Source organism: Oncorhynchus mykiss, chromosome 21 (assembly GCF_057628025.1).
Source record: "Oncorhynchus mykiss isolate SJ-2025 chromosome 21, ASM5762802v1, whole genome shotgun sequence".
Lineage (NCBI taxonomy): Eukaryota > Metazoa > Chordata > Actinopteri > Salmoniformes > Salmonidae > Oncorhynchus > Oncorhynchus mykiss.
This window is the reverse complement of record NC_143042.1, coordinates 30,313,390-30,340,716: the sequence shown is the minus strand read 5'-3', so window position 1 is coordinate 30,340,716 and position 27,327 is coordinate 30,313,390. Positions and strand designations below refer to the sequence as shown.

Sequence of the window (27,327 nt, the reverse complement as noted above, 5' to 3'; positions counted from 1 at the left end):
GCTAATTTATATTTCACACTGATGGCCAGGGTCCATTAAGCAACTAACGCGTTATAACTTGAACGGCAAGGAGTTGTATACCAGTTAACGTCAATACTATAGCGAATTGGTTAGGTTACTAAAGTGTTAACTCATCTGATGATGTAACGTTAGGTAGCTAAAGGTTGCTGTCTGACCTTTTTAGCAAGCGAATTTTGACACCATAAACTCAATTATTTGATCAGATAAGTTGGCTAATGTTTGTCAACATTTCTCTGGCTAGCTAACGGAGAATTCGATCCACATAGAAAGACAACTAACAATGCTAATACTTGTTCCACCACACTTTCTCCCTCAGGCCTCACCTCAAACTTTCCAAATGCATGTTGTTTTTCAGTTACAGCTCATGAGGTACGCTTCATCTCCTTCTTACCCCCGTCTCACGTAGGTCACCTATTTTGGATTCAAAACGGCAAATTTCACCAAAAGGTGACTAGTTTGCATCCCTGAACTCTAATGATCTTATCCTCTGCAGAAGAGGTAACTCTGGGTCTTCCTTAACTGTGGTTCCTCATGAGAGCCAGTTTCATCATAGCACTTGATGGTTTTGGAGACTGCACTTGAAGAAACTTTTAGAAGTTCTTGAATGTCAGTCAATGCAGAAAATGTCATAATGTCTTAAAATAATGGACTGTCGTTTCTCTTTGCTTATTTGATCTGTCTTCTGTATACCACCCCTACCTTTTCACAACATGACTGATTGGCTCAAACGCATTAAGGAAAGAAATTCCACAAATTAACTTTTAACAAGGCACACCTGTTAATTGAAATGCATTCCAGGTGACTACCTAATGGAGCTGGTTGAGAGAATGCCAAGAGTATTCTGTCATCAAGGTAAAGGGGGGCTATTTGAAGAATCTCAATATAAAATATTTTGATTTGTTTAACACTTTTTTGGTTACCACATGATTCCATATGTGTTATTTCATAGTGTTGAAGTCTTCACTATTATTGTACAATGTAGAAAATAGTACAAATAAAGAAACACCCTTGAATGAGTAGGTGTGTCCAAACTTTTGACTGGTACTGCATATAGTGAGGAGCGGTGTCCTGGACACAGGTTAAGCCTAGTCCTGGACTAAAAAGCTACATCAATGGAGCATGCTCTTAAATCCAGCACCAGGCTTAATCTTTGTCCTGATCATATCAGCAAAAAAAAACATACTGGTAACTAACATAACTGAAAATAGGGATACAATACATATACAGTACAATTTCTCCAGTCGTCAAGTTCAGGGCAGTGAACAATACATTACAACATATACAGTAACAAGCCACAGGAACAGCTGTGTTTTACCTTTATTGTCAGCTTAGTGTGGCTTAAATCACCCCTGGCATGACCCTACACCTTTTAACCAACAAAGTCATGCTCAGGGAGGAATGCTCTAAATGGGCTATAGTGTGTGGTGGCCTCCCAGCTCTGAAAGAAGGGATTATGACAATAACAAAAGACCCAAGCCATGGAAACACCCCCAAATCCATCCATCTAATCATGCCCAGGGAGCAGTGCTCTCCCTAGACTACAGTGTGGCCAGTGACACCCCATGCCATGGCAGAACGGATAATGGGGAACAATAGAAGGATCAGCATTAAGATCAGCACATTAAGGGTTACATATAGCATGTCCTAACATAATCCATATGTTCCTCATATCTCCAAAAGGTAAAGATGTGTTAGTAGCAGATATTATATTGACACAGCTTTATCTGTAGAACTGGTACAATAGTCTGCCAGGGTGTGTGCGTGTGTGTTACAGCCCGTTCTGAGAGATCCTGGATCCCTGCACAGTGGTGTGAAATCCCCACAGGGTTTAAGGGATTAACAAAACACACACACAGTTGAAGTCGGAAGTTTGAAATACACCTTAGCCAAATACTTTTATACTCATTTTATCACAATTCCTGACATTTAATCCAAGTAAAAATTCCCTGTCTTAGGTCAGTTAGGATCACCACTTAATTTTAAGAATGTGAAAATGTCAGAATAATAGTAGAGTGATATATTTCAGCTTTTATTTATTTCATCACATTCCCAGTGGGTCAGAAGTTTACATGCACTCAATTAGTATTTGGTAGCATTGCCTTTAAATGGTTTAACTTGGGTAAAATGTTTTGGGTAGCCTTCCACAAGCTTCCCACAATTAAGTTGGGTGAATTTTGGCCCATTCCTCCTGAGTCAGGTTTGTAGGCCTCCTTGCTCGCACACACTTTTTCAATTCTGCCCACACATTACATTTTCTATAGGAGTGAGGTCAGGGCTTTGTGATAGCCACTCCAATACCTTGACTTTGCTGTCCTTAAAGCCATTTTGCCATAACTTCGGAAGTATGCTTGTGGTCATTGTCCATTTGGAAGACCCATTTGTGAACAAGCTTTGACTTCCTGACTGATGTCTTGAGATGTTGCTTCAATATATCCACGTAATTTTCCTTCTCATGGGGACATTATTTTGTGACGTGCACCAGTCCCTCCTGCAGCAAAGCACCCCCACAACATGATGCTGCCACCCCCGTGCTTCACGGTTGGGATGGTGTTCTTCAGCTTGCAAGCCTCCCCCTTTTTCCTCCAAACATAACGATGGTCATGATGGCCAAACAGTTATATTTTTGTTTCATCAGACCAGAGGACATTTCTCCAAAAAGTACGATCTGTACTGTGCTGTTGCAAACCGTAGTCTAGCTTTTTTATGGAGGTTTTGGACCAGTGGCTTCTTCCTTGCTCAGCGACCTTTCAGGTTATGTCGATATAGGACTCGTTTTACTGTGGATATTAATACTTCTGTACCTGTTTCCTCCAGCATCTTCACAAGGTCCTTTGCTGTTGTTCTGGGATTGATTTGCACTTTTCGCACCAAAGTATGTTAATCTCTAGGAGGCAGAACGTGTCTCCTTCCTGAGCGGTATGAAGGCTGCATGGTACCATGGAGTTTATACTTGCGTTTTTTCTGAGATCTTGGCTGATTTCTTTAGATTTTCCCATGATGTCAAGCAAAGAGGCACTGAGTTTGAAGGTAGGCCTTGAAATACATCCACAGGTACACCTCCAATTGACTCAAATTATGTCAATTAGCCTATCAGAAGCTTCTAAAGCCATGACATTTTCTGGAATTTTCCAAGCTGCTGAAAGGCACAGTCAATTTAGTGTACGTAAACTTCTGACCCACTGGAATTGTGATAATTTACAGATTAAATAATCTGTAAACAATCGATGGAAAAATTACTTGTGTCATGCATAAAGTAGATGTCCTAACTGACTTGCAAAAACTATAGTTTGTTAACTTCTTACGGAACATTGGGACGCTAGCATCCCACCTCGACAACATCCGGTGAAATTGCAGAGCGCCAAATTCAAATGACAGAAATCGTAATATTAAACGTTCATGAAAATACAATTGTCATACATCATTTAAAAACTTAACTTCTTGTTAATCCAGCCGCTTTGTCAGATTTCAAAAAGGCTTTACGGCGAAAGCAGTCCATGTGATTATCTGAGGACAGCGCCACGCACACACAAGAATTACATACATTTTCCAATTTAGCAGAGAAAGTCAGAAATAGCTATAAAATAAAGAACTTACTTTTGAAGATCTTCATCTGATTGCAAACACAAGGGTTCCAGCTACATAACAAATGGCCTTTTTGTTTGATAAAGTCCATCTTTATATCCCAAAAAAGTAAGTTTCGTTGGCGCGCTTGACTCAGTAATTCACCGGTTTCGCTCGTTCAAAATGCATTCAAATGAATCCCTTAAGTTACCAATAAACTTCCTCCAAACATATCAAACAACGTTCCTAATCAATCCTCAGGTACCCTAATATGTAAATAAATTATCAAATTTAAGACGGAGAATACCGGAGACCATTACCAATAACGAAGTGCATGCCCTTACCGGAACGCGCAACAAACACTATAGCCAAAATGGGAGCCACTTAGAAAAACTACAAATTCTAGCTCATTTTTCCAAAAACAAGCCTGAAACACTTTCTAAAGACTGGTGACATCTAGTGGAATCCCTAGGAACTGCAATATGGGAGGTCTTCCTTTTTTATTCCCATTCCCAGCCATTGGAATCAGTGGTGAGCTGAAATAAAAATTCTGGATGGATTGTCCTTGGGTTTTTGCCTGCCATATCAGTTCTGTTAAACACACAGACATTATGTTAACAGTTTTGGAAACGTTAGAGTGTTTTGCTACCAATTATATGCATATCAAAGCTTATGGGCCTGAGCAACGGGCAGTTTACTATGGGCACCTCATTCATCCAAACTTCCGAATACTGCCCCCTAGCCCTAAGAAGTTAATATTAGACATCGCGCACCAGCTGTTATTGACAAATAGACACACACCCCCACCCCTTGTCTTACCAGACGTAGCTTCTCGGTTCTGCCGGTGCATGGAAAATCCTGCCAGCTCTATATTATCCGTGTCGTCGTTCAGCCACGACTCAGTGAAACATAAGATATTACAGTTTTTAATGTCCCGTTGGTAGGATAATCTTGATCGTACGCCATCGATTTTATTTTCCAATGACTGCACGTTGGCCAATAGAACGGCTGGCAGTGGGAGTTTACTCGCTTGCCTACAAATTTTCAGAAGGTAGCCCGACCTCCACCCCCTTTTTCTCCGTCTTTTCTTCACGCAAATGACGGGGATTTGGGCCTGTTACCGGGAAAGCAGTATATCCTTCCCGTCGAACTTGTTAAGGAAGAAAACAATTATTATTCTAGTTCAAGGTGAGTAATTGCTATTCTGATGAACATAAGTTATTTTCAGTCATAAGAGACGGTAGCAGCAACATTATGTACAAAATAAGTAAATAAAGAAGTTACGAACAACGCGAAAAAACAAACAAATGGCACAGTTTGTTAGGAGCACGTAAAACGTCAGCCATCCCCGCCGGCGTCATTATACATCTTTGTGGTGACTGGGTGTATTGATACACCATCAAAAGTGTAATTAATAACTTAACCTTGTTCTAAGGGATAGTCAATGTCTGCTTTTTATATACCCATCTACCAATAGGTGTCTTTCATTGCGATGCATTGGAAAACCTGCCTTGTCTTTGTGGTTGAATCTGTGTTTGAAATTCACTGCTCGACTGAGGGACCTTATAGATAATTGTATATGTGGGGTACAGAGATGAGGAAGTAATTCAAAAATCATGTTAAACACTATTATTGTCCATTTGTCTTATTATGTGACTTGAACAGCACATTTTTACTTATTGAGGTTTGCCATAACAAAAGGGGTTCAATATGTATTGACTCCAGACAATTCAGCTTTACATTTTTTTTTTTTTTTGTAAAATGTTATAAACATAATTTCAGTTTGACATTGTGTGTGTGTATAGGCCAGTGACTACATTTTTTAAATTAATTAATCAGTTTAAAATTCAGTTTCAAACAAAATGTAACCCTTCTTTCTGAAGTGCATGAATTGGACAATATTGCTGTCCTGCCTGAGCATTCAAAATGTAACGAGTACTTTCAGGTGTCTGGGAAAATGTATGGGAGTAAAAAGTGTATATTTTCTTTAGGAATGTAGTGGCGTAAAAGTTAACATTCTCAAAAATATAAATAGTAAAGTACATATACAGTTGAAGTTGGAAGTTTACATACACTTATGTTGGAGTCACTGAAACTCGTTTTTCAACCACTCCACACATTTCTTGTTATTACAGGAAAACTTAAATTGGTTTTACCTTATTTTTACCAGTATGTCACATACATTGCAAGTTGGGGGATTTTTGTTTCACACTTAGAGTAGCCCGAGCTATCCTTTTGTAAAGGTTGAAGAGTCTATTGTCCTGCTAATGGCCAATCATGGAAAGGTTGTTTGTACCTATGTTTTAGGACTGCAGTAGGTCCTAAAATCCATGCTCTCAAGGAATGTTTAAAAAAGTCCAAAAATCATGGGTGGAGTTAGAATTTTGGCTGTCACAAGTTTTAAAATCAACCAACGTCAGCCTTTAAATGCTTTATTATCCAAATGTTTAAAGTGTGTGTGGGTGACAAAGAGTACACAAATTGTCAAGAAACATTTCTTGACAAAAGTGACCCAAAACTTTTGAACAGCAGTATATACAGTGGGGAGAACAAGTATCTGATAACCTGCAAAATCGGCAGTGTTTCCTACTGACAAAGCATGTAGAGGTCTGTAATTTTTATCACAGGTACACTTCAACTGTGAGAGACGGAATCTAAAACAAAAATCCAGAAAATCACATTGTATGATTTTTAAGTAATTCATTTGCATTTTGCTTAGAGTTTCTTGCCTTGGCAAATCACGACATTCAGACACTGATGCCCTTTGCAACCACATACCTATGTGAGAGTGGATTATCACCTTCACTAGCATGAAAACTAAATACAGGCACAGACTGCGTGTGGAAAACGATTTAAGACAGACTCACCAATACAATTGCAACATTGCAGTTATGTGCATCCTTTCAAGCACACCATTCTCATTAACCTGTGGTGAGTTATTCACAATTTTCGATGAACAAATAAGGTTTTATATGAAAGATGGCTAAAAAAAAAAAGAGCAAAATTAATGATTATTATTTGTGCCCTGGTCCTATAAGAGCTCTGTCACTTCCCACGTGCCAGATTGTGACAAAAACTCACTCATTCTTATGTTTAAGAAATATATCGTATAGTGTGTGTGGGGCTGGCTTACAATGATGGCAAAAAACAACATTTAAGAGTGCACTGACCCTGGTGCAGTTGGAGGTTGAATGTTTGAAGGGGTACGGGACTATAAAAAGGTTTGGGAACCACTGCTCTAGTACAGCCAATATTAAAAACAGTCAAATGCTTCTCAAAGATGCCCTCTGGTGGTCAAACTAGCACTAACTAGCATTAATGGCAACATTGGCTGACACTTAATAACTTGCCGTAGAATTCTGGGGCAGCGCGCAAGCTGTGCTGGATAGCCCCCTTTTTTCCCCAATTTTGCCTTAAACGACATACCAAATCTATACCAATTCAAGGATATGCATATTCTTGGTACCATTTGAAAAGAAACACGTTGAAGTTCGTGGAAATGTGAATTGAATGTAGGAGAATAACACAATAGATCTGGTAGAAGAAAATGCAAAGAAAAAAGAAAAAAAACATTTTCTACCACCATCTTTGAAATGCAAGAGAAAGGTCCCAGTTCCAGCCATCACTCTGGTTGTAATTCAGATGTCCACAAGATGGCAGCAGCGTTTCAGATGGATAACTTGAAGTATGAGTGAACTACATGACATTTAGTGTGAAGTCAGTCAGGTACATTTGGGCAAATCGTGAAGGAGAAATTTACATTCACATAACATTTTTCTGCAAGAATATTGTCAAATCTGTATACTTGGACTTTGATTTAGCTTTTCCAGTATTAGCAGCCATATTACAACATTTACAAAACAACCAGTTTTCATAACTCTGAATATTCTTATAATTTTTGTCCAAAATGAAAATGTTAGCACCTACATTTTGTGACAGATACAGGGTTTCCGGATACTGCCGTTCAGCCCAGCTCATTGGCTATCTAGCTAGCTTTGTTTGACGCCGATTGGTGCTTATTTGACAAAGATGCAGTTGATCAAATGAAGACCGGCCGCGTCATCGGCGTGCCATGAAGGCGTCACTCTCTGACCAAATTTGGTGTCCTATAGGTTATACCACACCCCTAATGATATAGTGAAGTCTGGTTACGTTCTAGGATCTCTGAGGAATACATACAAATGTGATTTGCCTGGTTGAAACAACGTTTAGGGTTAGATTTTCACAGATTCCTTTCTTTGGAAAATGAACCTGTGGAAATACAAAATCGATCGTGCATGTTATATGGATTTTTAGGATATGAAAAATGATTTTAATGTAACAAAACGACACTTCATGTTATCTCTTGGACCCTTTCTATGATAAATCAGAGAAAGATTTCAGAATATAAGTACACATTTCACCTTCAGAGGTGAATTAATCAAACCTATCACAGTGAAAAAAGTGTTTTGTTGTTAGGAGCTCTCCTCAAACAATAACATGCCATTATTTCACAGTAATAGCTACTGTACATTGGACAATGCAGTTATATTTAATTCTTGTTAATCTTTCAGCCGATATAAGACACTTATATGTACCGATATTTGTTGTTTCTCTAAAATCTGCGATGGTGACACAAGGCGCTGCATGATTTACAACTGTCGGTACACACCGATCTTGACAAACCATTTCTGCATGGACCTTGCTTTGTGCATGGGGGCATTGTCATGCTGAAACTGGAAAGGGCCTTCCCCAAACTGTTGCCACAAAGTTGGAAGCACAGAATTGTCTATAATGTCATTGATTTCGGTAGCGGTAAGAATTCCCTTCAGTGGAACTAAGGGAACTAGCCTGAACCATGAAACAGCCAAAGACATTATTCCTCCTCCACCAAACTTTACAGTTGGAACTATGCATTCGGGCAGGTAGCGCTCTCTTGGCATCCGCTAAACCCAGATTCGTCCGATGGACTGCCAGATGGTGAAGCGTGATTCATCACTCCAGAGAACGCATTTCCATTGCTCCAGAGTCCAATGGCGGCGAGCTTTACACCACTCCATTGCGCATGGTGATCTTAGGCTTGTGCTATGTGCTTCAGCACTGGGTAGTCCTGTTCTGTGAGCTTGTGTGGACTACCACTTTGAGGCTCAGCAGTTGTTGCTCCTAGATGTTTCCACATCACAATAACAGCACTTACAGCTGACCGGGGCATCTCTAGCAGGGCAGAAATTTGACGAGCTGACTTGTTGGAAAGGTGGCGTCCTATGACGGTGCCACGTTGAAAGCCACTGAGCTCTTCAGTAAGGCCATTCTACTGCCAATGTTAGTCTATGGAGATTGCAGAGCTGTGTGCTCGATTTTATACACCTGTCAGCAACGGGTGTGGCTGAAATGGCAGAATCCACACATTTTAAGTGGTGTCTACATACTTTTGTATAGTGTATGTAGCGGTGTAATAATGCTATATGGATGTACCGTTTTATATTTTTTTTAATGTTTGATGTAAGTGCCTTACTGCGTTTGGACCCCTGCCTTGGTAGCAGCTAATGTGGATCCCTAATAAATACAAATACCTCCCTCCCATGTATCACTGCAGACATCGTTCCCTTCAGCGGGACGGACGGGACGGGACGGGACGGGACGGACGGACGGACGGACACACACACAGCACGAGGCTCATCGATTAGTAATCATCTATTAAAATACAGTGCCTTGCGAAAGTATTCGGCCCCCTTGAACTTTGCTACTTTGTGAAGAATCAACAACAAGTGGGACACAATCATGAAGTGGAACAACATTTATTGGATATTTCAAACTTTTTTAACAAATCAAAAACTGAAAAATTGGGCATGCAAAATTATTCAGCCCCTTTACTTTCAGTGCAGCAAACTCTCTCCAGAAGTTCAGTGAGGATCTTTGAATGATCCAATGTTGACCTAAATGACTAATGATGATAAATACAATCCACCTGTGTGTAATCAAGTCTCCGTATAAATGCACCTGCACTGTGATAGTCTCAGAGGTCCGTTAAAAGCGCAGAGAGCATCATGAAGAACAAGGAACACACCAGGCAGGTCCGAGATACTGTTGTGAAGAAGTTTAAAGCCGGATTAGGATACAAAAAGATTTCCCAAGCTTTAAACATCCCAAGGAGCACTGTGCAAGCGATAATATTGAAATGGAAGGAGAATCAGACCACTGCAAATCTACCAAGACCTGGCCGTCCCTCTAAACTTTCAGCTCATACAAGGAGAAGACTGATCAGAGATGCAGCCAAGAGGACCATGATCACTCTGGATGAACTGCAGAGATCTACAGCTGAGGTGGGAGACTCTGTCCATAGGACAACAATCAGTTGTATATTGCACAAATCTGGCCTTTATGGAAGAGTGGCAAGAAGAAAGCCATTTCTTAAAGATATCCATAAAAAAGTGTTGTTTAAAGTTTGCCACAAGCCACCTGCGAGACACACCAAACATGTGGAAGAAGGTGCTCTGGTCAGATGAAACCAAAATTGAACTTTTTGGCAACAATGCAAAACGTTATGTTTGGCGTAAAAGCAACACAGCTGAACACACCATCCCCACTGTCAAACATGGTGGTGGCAGCATCATGGTTTAGGCCTGCTTTTCTTCAGCAGGGACAGGGAAGATGGTTAAAATTGATGGGAAGATGGATGGAGCCAAATACAGGACCATTCTGGAAGAAAACCTGATGGAGTCTGCAAAAGACCTGAGACTGGGACGGAGATTTGTCTTCCAACAAGACAACGATCCAAAACATAAAGCAAAATCTACAATGGAATGGTTCAAAAATAAACATATCCAGGTGTTAGAATGGCCAAGTCAAAGTCCAGACCTGAATCCAATCGAGAATCTGTGGAAAGAACTGAAAACTGCTGTTCACAAATGCTCTCCATCCAACCCCACTGAGCTCGAGCTGTTTTGCAAGGAGGAATGGGAAAAAAATTCAGTCTCTCGATGTGCAAAACTGATAGAGACATACCCCAGCAAAAGGTGGCGCTACAAAGTATTAACTTAAGGGGGCTGAATAATTTTGCACGCCCAATTTTTCAGTTTTTGATTTGTTAAAAAAGTTTGAAATATCCAATAAATGTCGTTCCACTTCATGATTGTGTCCCACTTGTTGTTGATTCTTCACAAAAAAATACAGTTTTATATCTTTATGTTTGAAGCCTGAAATGTGGCAAAAGGTCGCATAGTTCAAGGGGGCCGAATACTTTCGCAAGGCACTGTATATACTCCGGCTATTCTGGAGGAGGAAAGCCACTGACACACACACCAAAATATTCAAGCAGACAAACCACAAAGCCAGAGTCAAAAAACAAATATCCACAGGAACAACAACCACAACCCAAATCATGCACCCATGTACGCATAAACGAACGTACACACGTGCGCACACTCACACACTTTAAAAAGCACTCACCCCTATCCGTTGAGTCTGACACCTCTACAGGCTAGAAAAAGGTCAGCAGACACACAAACGCACGTGGCTGGTTCGTTTGAAGGTCAGACAGTCGAGAGTTTATAATGCACGCACACAACACACACACACAAAAAGAGTGCTTAGCCATCACACTGACAATGCAACTCCCTGTGCGTTGCCAATACAGTGCTTCTCTATGTGGCTGAAGAGACAATGCATTCCTATGGGGACTGAAAGAAAGAGCTACTACTCTAACAGTACACAGTGTGTAAGGTATGGATGGAATGGCTGAGTAGGAGACAGGAGAGAAGAGGAAAGCAGATTAAAAAACTAGAAGAGAGAAGCGGAGAAGAAATACGATATGAAAGGGAAGAAGGACAAAAGAGGAGGGGCCAGAGAGAAGGGGGGGAAACAGGGAATAGAAAGATGGAGAACACGTGTAGGAGAAAAGAGGAGTGGAGGATATGATAGAGGCAAGGTTATTATTAGTCGTGTAATACAGTGCTTCTCTCTCAGGTGGTCAGCTCATCCCTCCTGAATCCAGTGTGTGTGTGTGTGTGTGTGTGTGTGTGTGTGTGTGTTTGTGTTCATCCCTCCTGAATCTCTAAGAAAAGCTGGGTCACTTCACTACTCCTCTGCAGCTAAGGCACAGTACAGCTCACACCACTGTAGCAGGCCACATGAAATAAAATACTATAGTATACTGTAGTATTACTATATTTATATACTATAGTATTTACTATAGTGTTTTGAGGAAAGCTTAGTGATGAGCTTGGAGGGCACTATGGTGATCCTCTTATCCAGGTGGGAGAGGGCATTGTGTAGTATAGTATTCTACAGTACACTAAAATAATACTATAGTAAGCACTACACGATCAAGGGATACTACAGTGTGGAGTATAATATTCTACAGTATACTACAAAATGATGTAGTAAGCACAACACGATTGAGGAATACTGCAGTGTGTAGTATAGTATTTCACAGTATACTCCACAATAACAGAGAATTTTATACTAAGTAATTTAGTATTTTATATTAAACTGTAGTCTTTTTTATGTGGGACTGCACAATACACACTCAATCAAGAGTGTATAGATCATATGCTCAGTGGGATCCTGTGGGATCCTTGGGACGACCCTGCCCTAAACCCTAACCTTAACCATAACCCTTACTTTAACATTTTAACTTCAATGGGGTGACGTCAGAGTTGAGTCGTCACAAGCATCCCACTTAGCATTTACCAATGATATGCACATTCCAAATTCCACCAAAGACAGAGTGGCTGCATTCAATCACACCAGCACTGGGGAAAACCTCACTGCAGCAAAACAGATAGAGAGCTCCATTCACTCAGTGAAGCGGCTGTAGGTGAAATGTTGCTGCTGCTATGCTTTACCCCATGTACCAACACACTTTGTCAGGTGACAAACTAAGATGAAAACACACCTTCTTCCACGGTGGAGTCTAGCTGTGTGACTTTGACAGCCAGTATGTCTACTCTCTCCTGTAGGTTGTTCATTCTCATGTAGAAGCTGTTGGCTTCATTGAACAGTTCTCCAAAGATGTCCTCCGCATGACGACCTGCAGGAGGAAGAGACACATTGGTACACAGGATAACACACACACCTTAATCAATGGGCAGGAATTCTCTATAGACTCTATATAAATTTCTCTATAGGGTGCTGTGCCCCCTGCAGAGCTGCTGTCTGACATCCAGCAGAAAACAATGCATTATAGTCTGCCTGTTCCACAGTGTGTACACACACCTTATCAAGGGACACTGCATATATATATATATATATATATATATATATATATATATATAACAATATAAATTAAAACAGCACCTACTGTAACATCGCTGGGTGCTATGTCAGGTTATTGACTAGATATAAGGACTTATCATTGTTATAGCACTGATACATATTGTACCACACATCAATAATGTAGTCTAACACTGAGTGAAGGTGGTTTCAAAGCACACTCAAGTGCACTTCAGTCATTGTCTCTAGGGTGGAGAGGTGGAAGTCGGAGTTGTCTTTTAGTCTAATGAAGCTTCCCTGTCAAAGGAATACCATTAGACCACAATAACAAGGTGTACTTACTTTACTACGCAAGGGATTCTACCCCAAAGTGGACACATTAGCAACCACTGGTGTAGAGGCTACTGGCATGACTAACAGACTATTATTCCAATTTATTAAATAAATAATACCCCCTTAGACACAAAGTCCTTAGATATTGCTGCTTTCCCATAGAAGCCATAGGGCAAAACTGGGTGAATGTAGAGCCACAAATACTGGCAATTTGTATTAGCTTCAACAGTCAGCCTACTGGTAAGTGTCCATTATTATTATCTGCAGGTGTCTGGGTCAGAAAGTCAAGCTAATCTATTCCCATCTCAACCTCTACAGCAGACCTGATCAGCATACAGGATGTCTATAGGAGATCAGGATAACCCTAGGAGGCACAGACCAGTGAGGAGATGGATGGATTTCCAATAGGCGCACGGATCATGGCCTCACATGTTTAAACCATGCTCCTATCTCTCTCTCCTGCCCTTCACTGATATGTTTGTTTCACACAAATAACAACCCCGCCCCCTGCGCGCGTGCACACACACACTTACTGAGGCTACCAAGCTGTTTGATGATGGCAGCGAGGGTGCTATTGGTAACACACTCCAGTTCACTGGTGACTCCATCAGGTACTGCACCTCGACACAGGTGTCTAGGCTCTATACTGCGTTTTACCAATGGCATGGTTTACCTATGGGGAGAGAGATGGAAGAAAGTGCAAGAAAGAGTGAGAAATGGACAAAAAAGTGAGGGAGGGAGAGAGAGAGAGGTGTCTGGGCTCTATACTGCGCTTTACCAATGGCATGGTGATTCACCTGGGGGAAGAGATGGAGAGAGAGCTGTAAGTAGTGGTAGAGAGAGAGGCAGTAGGAAAGACAGGGTGACAAAAGAGGAAGAGTAGAAGGAGAGTTAGACAAAGGGAAGAAAGAAGTAGGGAGGGAGAAAAGAAGCACAGGAAAAGGATAAATCAAAAGTGAACATCACAGAAGACATGATATTACACTAATCAACTCAGACAGTCAGATCAGATATCCACAGCGATTAACTAAATACAAACTGCCTTCTGATCAGCCTGTAGGCCACAGAGATAACTATCTCCACTGACTTGGAGACAGTGACCTGATCTGGGTGACTGGCTCTGTTAATATTGGGCTGGTGTCAGGCCCCCGGGGACCAGTTGCCTGCCAAGCTGCTTTGTGTCAGTGCAACTGGGATCTGTGCAGGGTCCAATGAGGCGGAATGGTTGGTTCAGTGTTAACTGTTAACTGCCACAGCTTGTGCTGCTACTGCTGGGCTGTCTTATCACTGGTGAGAGGACAGAATAAGGAGAGCCCCTGAACGCGTAACAAATGGCATCCTGTTCCCTATATAGTGCACTACTTTTGACCAAATCCATATGGACCCTGGTCAAAGGTAGTGAGTGCCCTATGAAAGGGAACAGTATGCCATTTGGGATGCACACCTATCATGATAGGGGAGCACAATGTCTTTGTAGAAAAATACGGAAAAACTCTGCTGCGAAGAACGCTCTCTTCTCCCTCTCTCCCTCTCCAAAGAAGCTACACGTGAGATGGAACTGTAGCTCCTCTCTCTCTCTCTTCTGAATTTGGTCCATGGCCTCTTCTGCCCTTGGATTTTAACTGTGTGATGTGTGTCAGACCAGTGTGTGTGTTTGATATACGCACGCACGTACGCACGCACGTACGTACACACCACGCACGCACGTACGTACACACCACACACACACACACACACACACACACACAGAGACACAGAGAGCATGTATGTGTGTGTGAAGTATTTATGTCAGTTCTCTATGTGATAGTAATTGTGACGGTGATTATCTTGGAAGTGTGGGAGTGTGTGTGGAATGGCTGACTTCCACAGCACTGACACAGAGACACACACACCGCCTTCCAACTGAGATGGAAAAAGGGAACCAGGCCACAAATGAAAAGTGATGATGAGCGCTATTTATGTGTGTGTGTGTGTGTGTGTGTTGGTTGTTTGTTTGGTTTGTCCCAATTGAGCTCTGCCTGTCATCCTAACAGATAGTGTCTGTCCTCTCTCCATCTCACATAGGGTTGCAAAGGGTCAGAAACTTTCCGGTAAATTTCCGGAATTGTTCCATGGGAAGTTAAGCCAGGGAATTTTGCTTACATTTATCAAAAAAAGTTAGCCTATAAACAGTAAACTTTTTTTGTGGGATACACATTAGGCAATTCTAGGTCTTGTGGCACATTTTGGTTAAACTGTCCCCAATTCAATGGAATTGCAACCCTCTGCATGCACAGTGCATTCTTCCATCATATGTACAGCTGATTCTCAAGATCTTGCAAGATCTTGTATTGAGCCAATACTACTACACTGTCTGAGCCAAGGACTACATGCTTTCTGGTAAGTTTTGATTACAATACTGGGTAGGGTGAATATATTTTATACGACATACATATTTTTTTGTTAACTAGTAAATAGTAGCCTACAGCAAAGTGTGTTTAAATCATTTCTAACTTGTTAACAATTTCTGCTAGTTAGTTTTTGCTACCATGTGGGTTTTTAGCTTGCTTGAGCCTGCTAACCGAGGAGTGTTAATTCACCTGTTTCCATACATGTTTCATTTTAAAACATTTATCTTACCAAAAGGAGTTGTTTAATTTAACTGCTTAACTATTTATCTGTACATGGAATTGTATTTTTTCTTTTTTAACCTCTAGCGTCGAGCAATCCCGTATCCGGGAGCGTAATCATAGCCTCAAGCTCATTACCATAACGCAACGTTAACTATTCATGAAAATCGCAAATGAAATGAAATAAATATATTCACTCACAAGCTTAGCCTTTTGTTAACAACACTGTCATCTCAGATTTTCAAAATATGCTTTTCAACCATAGCTACATAAGCATGTGTAAGAGTATTGATAGCCTAGCATAGCATTAAGCCTAGCATTCAGCAGGCAACATTTTCACAAAAACAAGAAAAGCATTCAAATAAAATAATTTACCTTTGAAGAACTTCGGATTTTGTCAATGAGGAGACTCTCAGTTAGATAGCAAAGGTTCATTTTTTCCCAAAATATTATTTGTGTAGGAGAAATCGCTCCGTTTTGTTTATCACGTTTGGCTAAGAAAAAACCACAAAAATTCAGTCACTACAACGCCAAACTCTTTTCCAAATTAACTTCATAATATCGACAGAAACATGGCAAACAGTGTTTAGAATCAATCCTCAAGGTGTTTTTCACATATCTATTCGATGATAAATCATTCGTGGCAGTTGGGTTTCTCCTCAGTAGCAAACGGAAAAGTACTGCAGCTGGAGATTACGCAATAATTGCGACGGAGGACACCAAGCGACCACCTGGTAAATGTAGTGTCTTATGGTCAATCTTCCAATGATATGCCTACAAATACGTCACAATGCTGCAGACACCTTGGGGAAACGACAGAAAGTCTAAGCTCCTTCGTGGCCCATTCACAGCCATATAAGGAGTCATTGGAACACAGCACCTTCAAAATCTGGGGCACTTCCTGTTTAAAATTTCATCTTGGTTTCGCCTGTAGCATCAGTTCTGTGGCACTCACAGACAATATCTTTGCAGTTTTGGAAACGTCAGAATGTTTTCTTTCCAAAGCTGTCAATTATATGCATAGTCGAGCATCTTTTCGTGACAAAATATCTTGTTTAAAACGGGAACGTTTTATCCAAGATGTTAACTATGTTTCCCTAATTTTTACAGGAAAATTCCATGGTACTATCTGATGTGTGGAGACATTTCACTGCAGCTAATGTGGAAGGAAAATATGTGTACATTTGCAAATACTGTACCAAATCATATGTGAAGAATGCAACAAAGATGCAGAATCATCTGGCCAAGTGCATAAAGTTCCCTCAGACTCACAACAAACAACCTCTGACAAAGGACCCTCTATTTCTATTCGAGGAGAAAATGATGAATCAGACACCTTATCGATAGCTACAGCTCATGGTCCTACCTGAATCAGAATAATTTTTTTTGACTCAATGGAAGAACGTAGTCAGAGAAATGCTGGTGAATGTCTTGCTCGAGCTGTGTATGCAACTGGTTCACCTCTGATGGTCACAGGCAGTGTATAGGAAGATATTTCTGAATGTTCTTCCCCCAGCATACACTCCTCCAACCAGACATGCTTTGTCTACTAATTTGCTGGATGCAGAGTTCAACATAGTTCAAGTGAAGGTCAAGCAAATCATAGAGAAAGCAGACTTCGTGGGCAAGGAATAATTAACTACATCATCTCCACCCCTCAACCAGTATTCAACAAGAGCACAGCCACAAGGGACAACAGACACACTTGTCTCTACATTGCAGATGAGCTAAAGGCAGACATCAATGACCTTGGACCATAGAAGGTATTTTCACTGGTGACAGACCAAGCAGCCGCCATGTTCGCAGCATTGTCTAAAGTGGAGTCCTACCCTCACATCACACCCATTGGCTGCGCTGCTCATGCATTGAATCTGCTCCTCAAGGACATCATGGCACTGAAAAGAATGGGTACACTCTACAAGAGAGCCAAGGAAATGGTTAGGTATGTGAAGGGTCATCAAGTTATAGCAGCAATCTACCTCACCAAGCAAAGTGAGAAGAATAATAGCACCACATTGAAGCTGCCCAGCAGCACCCGTTGGGGTGTGTTGTCATCATATTTGACAGTCTCCTGAAGGGGAAGAAGACTCTCCAAGAAATGGCCATATCACAGTCTGCCGATATGGGCAGCCCCATCAAGAGGTTCCTCCTTGATTATGTATTTTGGGAGAGAATGGTAAATTGTCTTGGTGGATACATCTCATTATTGTAATCTATTTTTGAATATTCAATTTGGTTTGTTGTCGTCAACCGCATGTTTCAATGGAGAGAGACGCTATACTAGCCTCATACTATGAATAGACAACTCCGATATGAAGTCTTCGAATAGACAACTCCGATATGAAGTCATTTTTTCCTTCGATGTCACGTGTCCTACTTATTTCAGTACATTAATGTGTAACATCAGTTTAAAAAAGAAACATCCTCTCACTGTCAACTGCATTTATTTTCAGCAAACTTAACATCTGTAAATATTTGTATGTACATAACAAGGTTCAACAAATGAGAGACAAACTGAACAAGTTCCACAGACATGTGTCTAACAGAAATTGAATAATGTGGGGGGGGGTCAAAATCAAAAGTAAGTGTCAGTTTGAGGTTTGTCTGCCTCCTTGCTCGCACACGCTTTTTCAGTTCTGCCCACAAATGTTCTATAGGATTGAGGTCAGGGCTTTGTGATGGCCACTCCAATACCTTGACTTTGCTGTCCTTAAGCCATTTTGTCACAACTTTGGAAGTATGCTTGGGGTCATTGTCCATTTGGAAGACCCATTTGCGACCAAGCTTTAACTTCCTGACTGATGTCTTGAGATGTTGCTTCAATATATCCACATAATTTTCCAACCTCATGATGATAACTCTTTTGTGAGGTGCACCAGTCCCTCCAGCAGCAAAGCACCCCCACAACATGATGCTGCCACCCCCGTGCTTCATGGTTGGAATGGTGTCTATAATTATTTTTTTGCTGAGTTCTTTTGATTTCCCATGATGTCAAGCAAGGTGGCACTGAGTTTGAAAGTAGGCCTTGAAATACATACACAGGTACACTTCCAATTGACTCAAATTATGTCAATTAGCCTATCAGAAGCTTCTAAAGCCATGACATAATTTTATGGAATTTTTCAAGCGGTTTAAAAGGCACAGTCAACTTAATGTATGTGAACTTCTGACCCCCTGGAATTGTGATACAGTGAATTATAAATGAAATAATCTGTCTGTAAACAATTGATGGAAAAATACTTAGTAGATGTAGATGTCCTAACCGACTTGCCAAAACTATAGTTTGTTAACAAGACATTTGTGGAGTGGTTGAAAAACGAGTTTTAATGACTCCAACCTAAGTATATGTAAACTTCCGACTTCAACTGCATGCATGCATGTATGTATGTTTGTAAGCATTAGGCTTTCCCTGTAAACAAAATTCTCTCTCTAAAAAAACATTACAACTGAATAACATAACACCCCACTACCACCCCCACCCCATATTGCCCTTGAGTGGGTATATCCCCATTACCTAGGGGGTTGGAGCCTGTGTGTGTGTATAAGATAGAGGGATATCTTTACTCGACGTGAGTAATGCCGCAGGTGTGTGTGCCCGGAGTGTGAGTAATGTGTAGAGGCAGTATCGAGGTCACTCAGAAGAGTAGATCACACACACACACACCCTCTAGTCTAGTCATCCCTTTAACCTTGAGGCCTGTCTGGCTGTCCGTCCACTTTAGGATCCACCCATCAGTCCATCCATTACCCTTTATCTCACTTTCTCTCTCTCTACCTCTCTGTATCCATCTGACAAACTCTCCTTATTCTGAGAAAAGGATCGTAAGCATTCTCTTTCTCTCTCCCTTTATTCCCCTGCCTCTTTCTCTGTCTTCCTCCCTTTTCCCTTACCCCATAAGGGAAGAGACAGCCATCACCTATGTCTTGAGATGTCTCAAGGTGAATTCATCTCCTGGTGTTTGGTGGAAAGCAGACTGTACCAGGTTTTCGACATCTCTTAGCTCCTATTCCATTTATTTTTTATCCTGAAAAACTCAAAAACCCATCCCTAACGATTACAGGCATACAAATAACATGATGCAGCCACCACTATGCTTGAACATATGGAGTTATACTCAGTAATGGGTTGTATTGGATTTGCCCCAAACACTTTGTATTCAGGACAAGAAGTTAAATTGCTTTTCCACATTTTTTGCAGTAATCATTTGATGCTTTGTTGCAAACAGGATGCATGTTTGGGAACATTTGTATTCTGTACAGACTTCCTTCTTTTCACTCTGTCAATTAGGGTTAGTATTGTGGAGTAACTACAATGTTGTTGATCCATCCTCAGTTTAATGGCTGTGATAGTTAGTATTCTATTTTAAAGTCACCATTGGCCTCATGGTGAAATCCATGAGTGGTTTTCTTCCTCTCCAGCCACTGAGTTAGGAAGGACACCTGTTAGGAAGGACACCTTCTAGTGACTGGGTGTATTGATACACCATCCAAAGTGTAAATAATAACTTTACCATGCTCAAAAGGATATTCAACATACCAATAGATGCCCTTCTTTGTGAGGCATTGGAAAACCTCCCAGGTCTTTGTGGTTGAATTGGTGTTTGAAATGCACTGCTCGGCTGAAGGACCTCACAGATAATTGTGTTTGGGGTACAGCGATGAGTAAGTTATTCAAAAATCTGGTTAAACACTTATTGCACACAGTGTGAGTCCATGCAACTTATGTAACATGTTAACCACATTTTTACAGAGAGAGTGTGTGTTAACTAAAGAGTAGAAGGTTTCATCCAGTGTTTTCCCCTTACTGTCACAATGACATGCAGATCATTATGCATGTACTATATATTCATTCCTCCACACTGATCCAGCGAAATCACAAGTAGGCCTTTGTAAATATGAACAAATTAGCCATTCTATGCAGCATTATACACCAAGTATACAAAGCATTAAGGACTCTTGCGCTTTCTATTATATAGACTGACCAGGTGAAAGCTATGATCCCTTGTCAATGTCACCTGTTAAATCCACTTTAAAAAATCACTGTTTCCCGGTAGGCCGTCATTATAAATAAGAATTTGTTCTTATTTTCAATGACGGCCTAGGAACAGTAGGTTAACTGCCTTGTTCAGGGGCAGAACGACAGCTCGGAGATTTGTCAGCTCAGGGAATTGAACTTGCAACCTAGTCCAACGCTCTAACCACTAGGCTACGCTGCCGCTGCCTCGAAGTTGACTGGGAACCCATTCTCATTTACAGCAACAACCTGGGGAATAGTTACAGGGGAGAGAAAGGGGGATGAATGAGCCAATTGGAAGCTGGGGATGATTAGGTGGCCATGATGGTATGAGGCCAGACTGTGGCTTAATACCCCTACTCTTACGATAAGTGACCTTTAGTGACCACAGAGAGTCAGGTCACCCATTTAATGTTCCATCTGAAAGACAGCACCCTACACAGGGCAATTTCCCCAACCACTGTCCTGGGGCATTGGCATATTTTAGACCAGAGAAAAATAATGCCTCTTACTGGCCCTCTAACACCACTTCCAGCAGCATCTGGTCTCCCATCCAGGGACCAATAAGGACCAATCCTGCTTAGCTTCAGAGGCAAGCCAGCAGTGGGATGCATAGCTTGTGTTACTACAGTAGTGGTTTTTGTTTAAAGCTACATAGTAGGATAGAGCAGCAGGTCAGTAGAGGCTAGTAAAAGGGAGAAGAGGAGGAGAGCGGTGCCAAGGGGGCTGTTGCTATAGCAACATGCTGAGAAACCTGCTCTAGACGTGTGCAGCAGTGGAACCCAATGCGACATTGCAATAGTGATGGAGCGAGAGAAAAGGGAAAGACCGAAGGATTGTCTAAGCTACATCTAGATCTAACGCGCTAATACAGTACATAATGCCTATGCCGTGTGCCTTGGCTAGGTTTTGTGTGACCCAGTGCGTAATTAACAAACTTAACACTCTTCCTGGAGTCAGCCGTGTGATGATTCTAACCTGGATTACTTTCAGACAGGTGAGTGTGATTGTCATCTGGTCATAATACAGTAACTGCCCTGGAAGGCGGTCCTTAACTAAATTCCATGGCTGCCCTGGATGGCTCGCTGGCCTAACTAAGCACAATTATCCTTATCTCACTTGACCTACAGACACCGCCACTCTCCAGATGGAAAAAGGTGGAAGGGGGAGGGTGAGACGAGAGCAGGGTCAACAGGGATGAAGTCGAGTGAGGAGAGGGAGAAGGGTGAGGCCATGAGGGAAAGCAGGGGGGGAGGGATGAACAGAAGGCTGACTAAGTGGTATCTCTGTCCCTGCCTGGCCTCCCTGTAGGAATGCGTGTTAAAGTCCCAGAGCTAATGCTATCAACATAATCATCCTTTAACCACCCACTGTGACACCAGTCTGCTACAGTCTAGAGGTCGCTAGGCTAACATTATGGCTAATTAGTTAGCTGTGACACCAGTCTGCTATAGCTAGGTCTTATGGATATACATGGGCTCCCGAGTGGTGCAGTGGTCTAAGGCTAGAGGTATCACTACAGACCCTGGTTCGATTCCAGGCTGAATCACAACCGGCCGTGATTGGAGTCCCATAGGGTTTGGCCAGGGTAGGCCGTCAACGTAAATAAGAATTTGTTCTTAACATTTATTTTAACTAGGAAAGACAGTTATATAAAATAGGAAGTAAGTCTGTTATACCCAGACCTCTGATTTTGAGAGACATTGGCTAGCAGTCTGCTACAGTCTTAGAGGTTGCTGGGCTAACACAAGCTTAGCTTCATGCTAAATAGCTAGCTACCATTTATGTATCCAGCTAGATGCTAATACAGAGAAAGACAGGGCAAAAGTCTGCTAACTATATGCTAACCACCCACTAATACACCAGTCTGCTACAGTCTAGTTGCAAGGCAAACGTTACAGGTTAATTAGCTAGCCTCTGCAAATATAGCTATGAACACACAGAGAGAGAGAGACAGGGCATGAGTCTGTTAGCTATCCACTCCCCACTTTCTGAGAGAGACATGGTCTGGCTAACACAGGGGTTGATTAGTCAGACAGCTTAACATAAATATTTAGATAGGCAGGGTTAAAACATTGAATGAAATAAATCCAAAGATTGTGTCACTACATAAAAATACATTCATATCGAAAATGTATTTCTATAATTTCAATTGCTACCACAAGAAGAGAGAGAGAGAGTTGACTGCCTTTGAATTTAAACTGCCCCGATTCCACAGTTTCAAGTAGTCCCCTCCCCCTTCTACCCCCCGTCTCAACTCTTTGATGCGTGTGTTTGTTGACGCTCACAGGAGAGTTCCATTGTATGGGTCATTTCCCGAGATGGAATTAAGACTGCACTTCAAGCCACTAATACTAAACCAAAATTATGCAAAATACTATCCCTACCTCCATTGACTCGTGCAAGTTCCATGGTACGAGTCATTACACAGAAATGAAATTACGACTGCACTTCAAGCCACTAATCCTAAACCCAAATTACTGTATGCACACTACCACCCTCCCTCCCCCTTTTTTGGAAGATGGGTTTGGTGGAGGCGTTGCCATGGTTTCCTTTGAAGTCCTCCAACTTTGGCTTCAAATAAAAAGTGAGGGGCAGCAGAGAGCGAGAGAAAGGGAAAAAGGAGGGTGGGAGAAAGAGGGGGTAGAATGAGATAAAGTACAGAACGAGAGAGGTAGGTAGAGAAAGAGAGAGCGTGAGAGAGCTTGCACAAGGCAAGGAGAACAAGGCCATTTCCTGTTGTTGTGTTACGACACAGAGGGAGACACAGGTCAGGTGAGGGATTACCAAAACAGTCACTGTAAAAGTACTGTGAATAAAACATGGCCATAGGAACACACTACAGCATCTGATGTCATACTGTAGGTTCATAACATGGAGAGGAGATGCAGAGGGCTGCCCTGGAAAGCACACACATACAAAATAGCTTTTGTCCTCATGGGCATATATACAGTTGAAGTCGGAAGGTTACATACACCTTAGACAAATACTTTTAAACCAGTGGTTCTTAACCTTGTTGGAGGTACTGAACCCCACCAGTTTCATATGCGCATTCACCGAACCCTTCTTAATTGGAAAAATAAAATATGATTTTTTCAAATTCAAAACATACGTATATATTTTACTGGTGCACAAAATGAACCGTGCATCAACATCACTGTGTTCAAAGAACAAAATCATCAAAACATGATTTTTCACACAAAAACAAAAACATAATAATGAATATTTACTGCAAATCAGTGTGACTTCTGCTGTTGCCTTTCAGAGAACAGTTCAGAAATGCGCGGCTTCACCTTGGCAAGTGCCACTCTCATGTCATTTTCGCAACAAAGTCTGTTCCTTTTCTTCGATTTTATGTCCAGCATCCTCAAAAAGGATTGCTCGCAAAGATATGTTGTAACAAACGGTATGAAAATCTCCAGAGCTTTCTTAGCAATAACAGGGTACGTTACCATTTGTTGACACCAAAACGTTGAAAGCGTTGTTGTTCTGAAGAGTTGCTGTTGAACCTGGCTCTGCTGAATTTCAATGATTTCATCGAGGTATTCATCATTGACATCTGTTGTTTAAACACTAAACGTGACCGGCTGTCTCACCCATGCTGGATATGACTCTCTTGTAGGGAAGTATCCGTCGAGAGACTTTGCAAGCTCATCTAAGTGCGTGGCAATTGCTTGATTCAGTTCCGCGGGTACAGAAATGTATCCGATTCCAGATACATCTTCGATGTTACTTACACAGTTGCCCAGCAGGGGAAAGTTTGCGAAGTTATCGTTCTCTGTTCATCGTTTCCATAACGGTAGCTTTTTTTGAAAAGCTTTCAGGTTTTCATCCGCTTCGATGATGTTGACTCCACCGCCCTGCATCTTTTTTTTTGAGATGATTGAGAGCTGCGAAGATATCAGCCATGTACGTTAAAATGAGAATGAACTCAGAATTTTTTAAGCAATCTGCATGACAATGTTGGTGCTCTTGCAAAAACAGGACTAATTCCACACGCATGGCAAAAACACGATTCAGCACCTGTCCCCGGGATAACCACAGAACGTTAGAATGGTACAGAAGTACCTCGAATTCAGAGCCAATTTCTTTACACAGCTCACTGAAGATGCGGTGCCTCAGAGGACTAGTTCGCACATAATTCACGTATTCCACTACAATTTTTAATACTTCTTAATCATAATCACTAGGTTTTTGTTGCCAACGCATGCCTGTGCAGAATACAATGCGTAAAAAAAATGATGTGTGGTGCATCGGCTTTCACTAGCGCACCAAAACCAGACTTTCTTCCCAGCATGACTGGAGCTCCGTCCAAACAAACTGCAGAAACCATATCCCACGAAGGATTGTTGTCTTTGAAGAAGTCATCCACAAGTTTCTTCACATCGGCTGCCTTAGTTGTTGTTGTAAGAGGCGTACAAAATAAAAAATATTACTTTATCACGTTGTCTTTCACATAGAGCACAAATACAGCAAGCTGGCTTAGATTGGAAACGTCTGTGGCCTCGTCGAGTTGAAGGCTGAATTTTGCCTGGCTTGAAATCAGATCTGCAACTACTTGAGCCAAGAAGTCTTTGCTCATGTCCTCTATTCTGTCGCTGATGGTGTCATTTGAAAGAGGAATTTGGGCTAACTTAACTTCAGCCTCTTTTCCCAGCATGATATTCGCCATCTTCAACACACCTGGTTTTATGAGTGTTTCACCAATGGTGTGTGGCTTGCCCTGCTTTGCGATCAGGTAAGCAACTTCGTACGATGCTGTGAGTATCGGTTTGTTGATGGGTACAAAGCCGAGAACAGGCAGAGTAGTCTTTTCATCAAATCTGTCTCTCTTCACCTTGAATTCAGCGAGCGTTGTGTTCTTGTATTTTCCATCTACATGCAGTTTAAGGAAGTGTTCTCTTAGTTTTGCCGGTGCTAGACTAGAATTGCTCAACTTGGCATTGCAAATCATGCAGTTAGGACGCTGACTCCCATCACGTTCCGTTATACATGGGAATCCATTTTGTACATATTCGTCCGACCACTTTATTTTTTTGCTTGACATAGTAAGTATGAAGGGATTAAAATATTAAGAAAGAAATCACAAGACGACAGACACAAGTCGACTACTGAGCGCACCAAATTCCCTGCAGCACAGATAGGCCAAGCGATGTAGCGTGATCACCTGCAGCCAATGATGGCCAAGCGGGGCGTGTTATCACGAATCATATGAGTCGGATGTGTGTCTTGACCTCCGCCGAACCCCTGAGACTGACTCACCGAACCCCTGGGGTACGATCGAACCCAGGTTAAGAACGACTGTTTTAAACTCAGTTTTTCACAATTCCTGACATTTAATCCTAGTAAAAATTCCCTGTCTTAGGTCAGTTAGGATCACCACTTTATTTTAAGAATGTGAAATGTCAGAATAATAGCAGAGGATGATTTATTTCAGCTTTTATTTCTTTCATCACATTCCCAGTGGGTCAGAAGTTTACATACACTCAATTAGTATTTGGTAGCATTGCCTTTAAATTGTTTCACTTGGGTCAAACGTTCCGGGCAGCCTTCCACAAGCTTCCCACAATAAGTTGGGTGAATTTTGGCCCATTCCTCCTGACAGAGCTGGTGTAACGGAGTCAGGTTTGTAGGCCTCCTTGCTCGCACACTCTTTTTCAGTTCTGCCAGCAAATGTTCAATGGGATTGAGGTCAGGGCTTTGTGATGGCCACTCCAATACCTTGACTTTGCTGTCCTTGAGCCATTTTGCCACAACTTTGGAAGTATGCTTAGGGTCATTGTCCATTTGGAAGACCCATTTGCAACCAAGCTTTAACTTGAGGTCTTGAGATGTTGCTTCAATATATCCACATAATTTCCTGCCTCATGATGCCATCTATTTTGTGAAGTGCACCAGTCCTTCCTGCAGCAAAGCACCCCCACAACATGATACTGCCACTCACGTGCTTCACGGTTGGGATGGTGTTCTCTGGCTTGCAAGCCTCCCCCTTTTTCCTCCAAACATAACAATGGTCATTAATGCCAAACAGTTCTATTTTTGTTTCATCAGACCAGAGGACATTTCTCCAAAAAGTACAATCTATGTCCCCATGTGCAGTTGCAAACCGTAGTCTGGCTTTGTTAATGGCGGTTTTGGAGCAGTGGCTTCATCCTTGCTGAGCAACCTTTCAGGTTATGTCGATATAGGACACGTTTTTTACTGTGGATTATAGATACTTCTGTACCCGTTTCCCCCAGCATCTTCAGAGTCTCCTTCCTGAGCGTTATGATGGCTGCGTGGTTCGATGGTGTTTATACTTGCGTACTATTGTTGGTACAGATGAACGTGGTACATTCAGTACATTTGTCCCACAGATGTGGGGGGCAGGGTAGTCTAGTGGTTAGAGTGTTGGACTAGTAACCGGAAGGTTGCAAGTTCAAATCCCCGAGCTGACTAGGTACAAATCTGTCGTTCTGCCCCTGAACAGGCAGTTAACCCACTGTTCCTAGGCCGTCATTGAAAATAAGAATTTGTTCTTAACTGACTTGCCTAGTTAAATTTTTAAAAAGTACCAGATTTGTGGAGGTATACAATTTTTCTGAGGTTTTGGCTGAT

At 41.7% G+C, this 27,327-nt stretch overlaps 1 protein-coding gene across 4 annotated transcripts in view; it reads right to left on the bottom strand.

Annotated features, from left to right (window-relative positions):
* The window catches only part of LOC110500826 (actin-binding protein WASF3), a 57,269-nt gene that overhangs the window by 17,276 nt on the left and 12,666 nt on the right, over nt 1-27,327 (bottom strand). For all 4 annotated transcript variants that reach the window (XM_036957726.2, XM_090214372.1, XM_036957724.2 and 1 more), the window contains exons 2-3: nt 13,641-13,780; nt 12,458-12,592 (exon numbers count right to left, since the gene is read on the bottom strand). In XM_036957726.2, coding sequence (XP_036813621.1) covers nt 12,458-12,592; nt 13,641-13,773 — 268 coding nt within the window. In that variant the 5' untranslated portion in view covers nt 13,774-13,780. The remainder of the gene's footprint in view (nt 1-12,457; nt 12,593-13,640; nt 13,781-27,327) is intronic.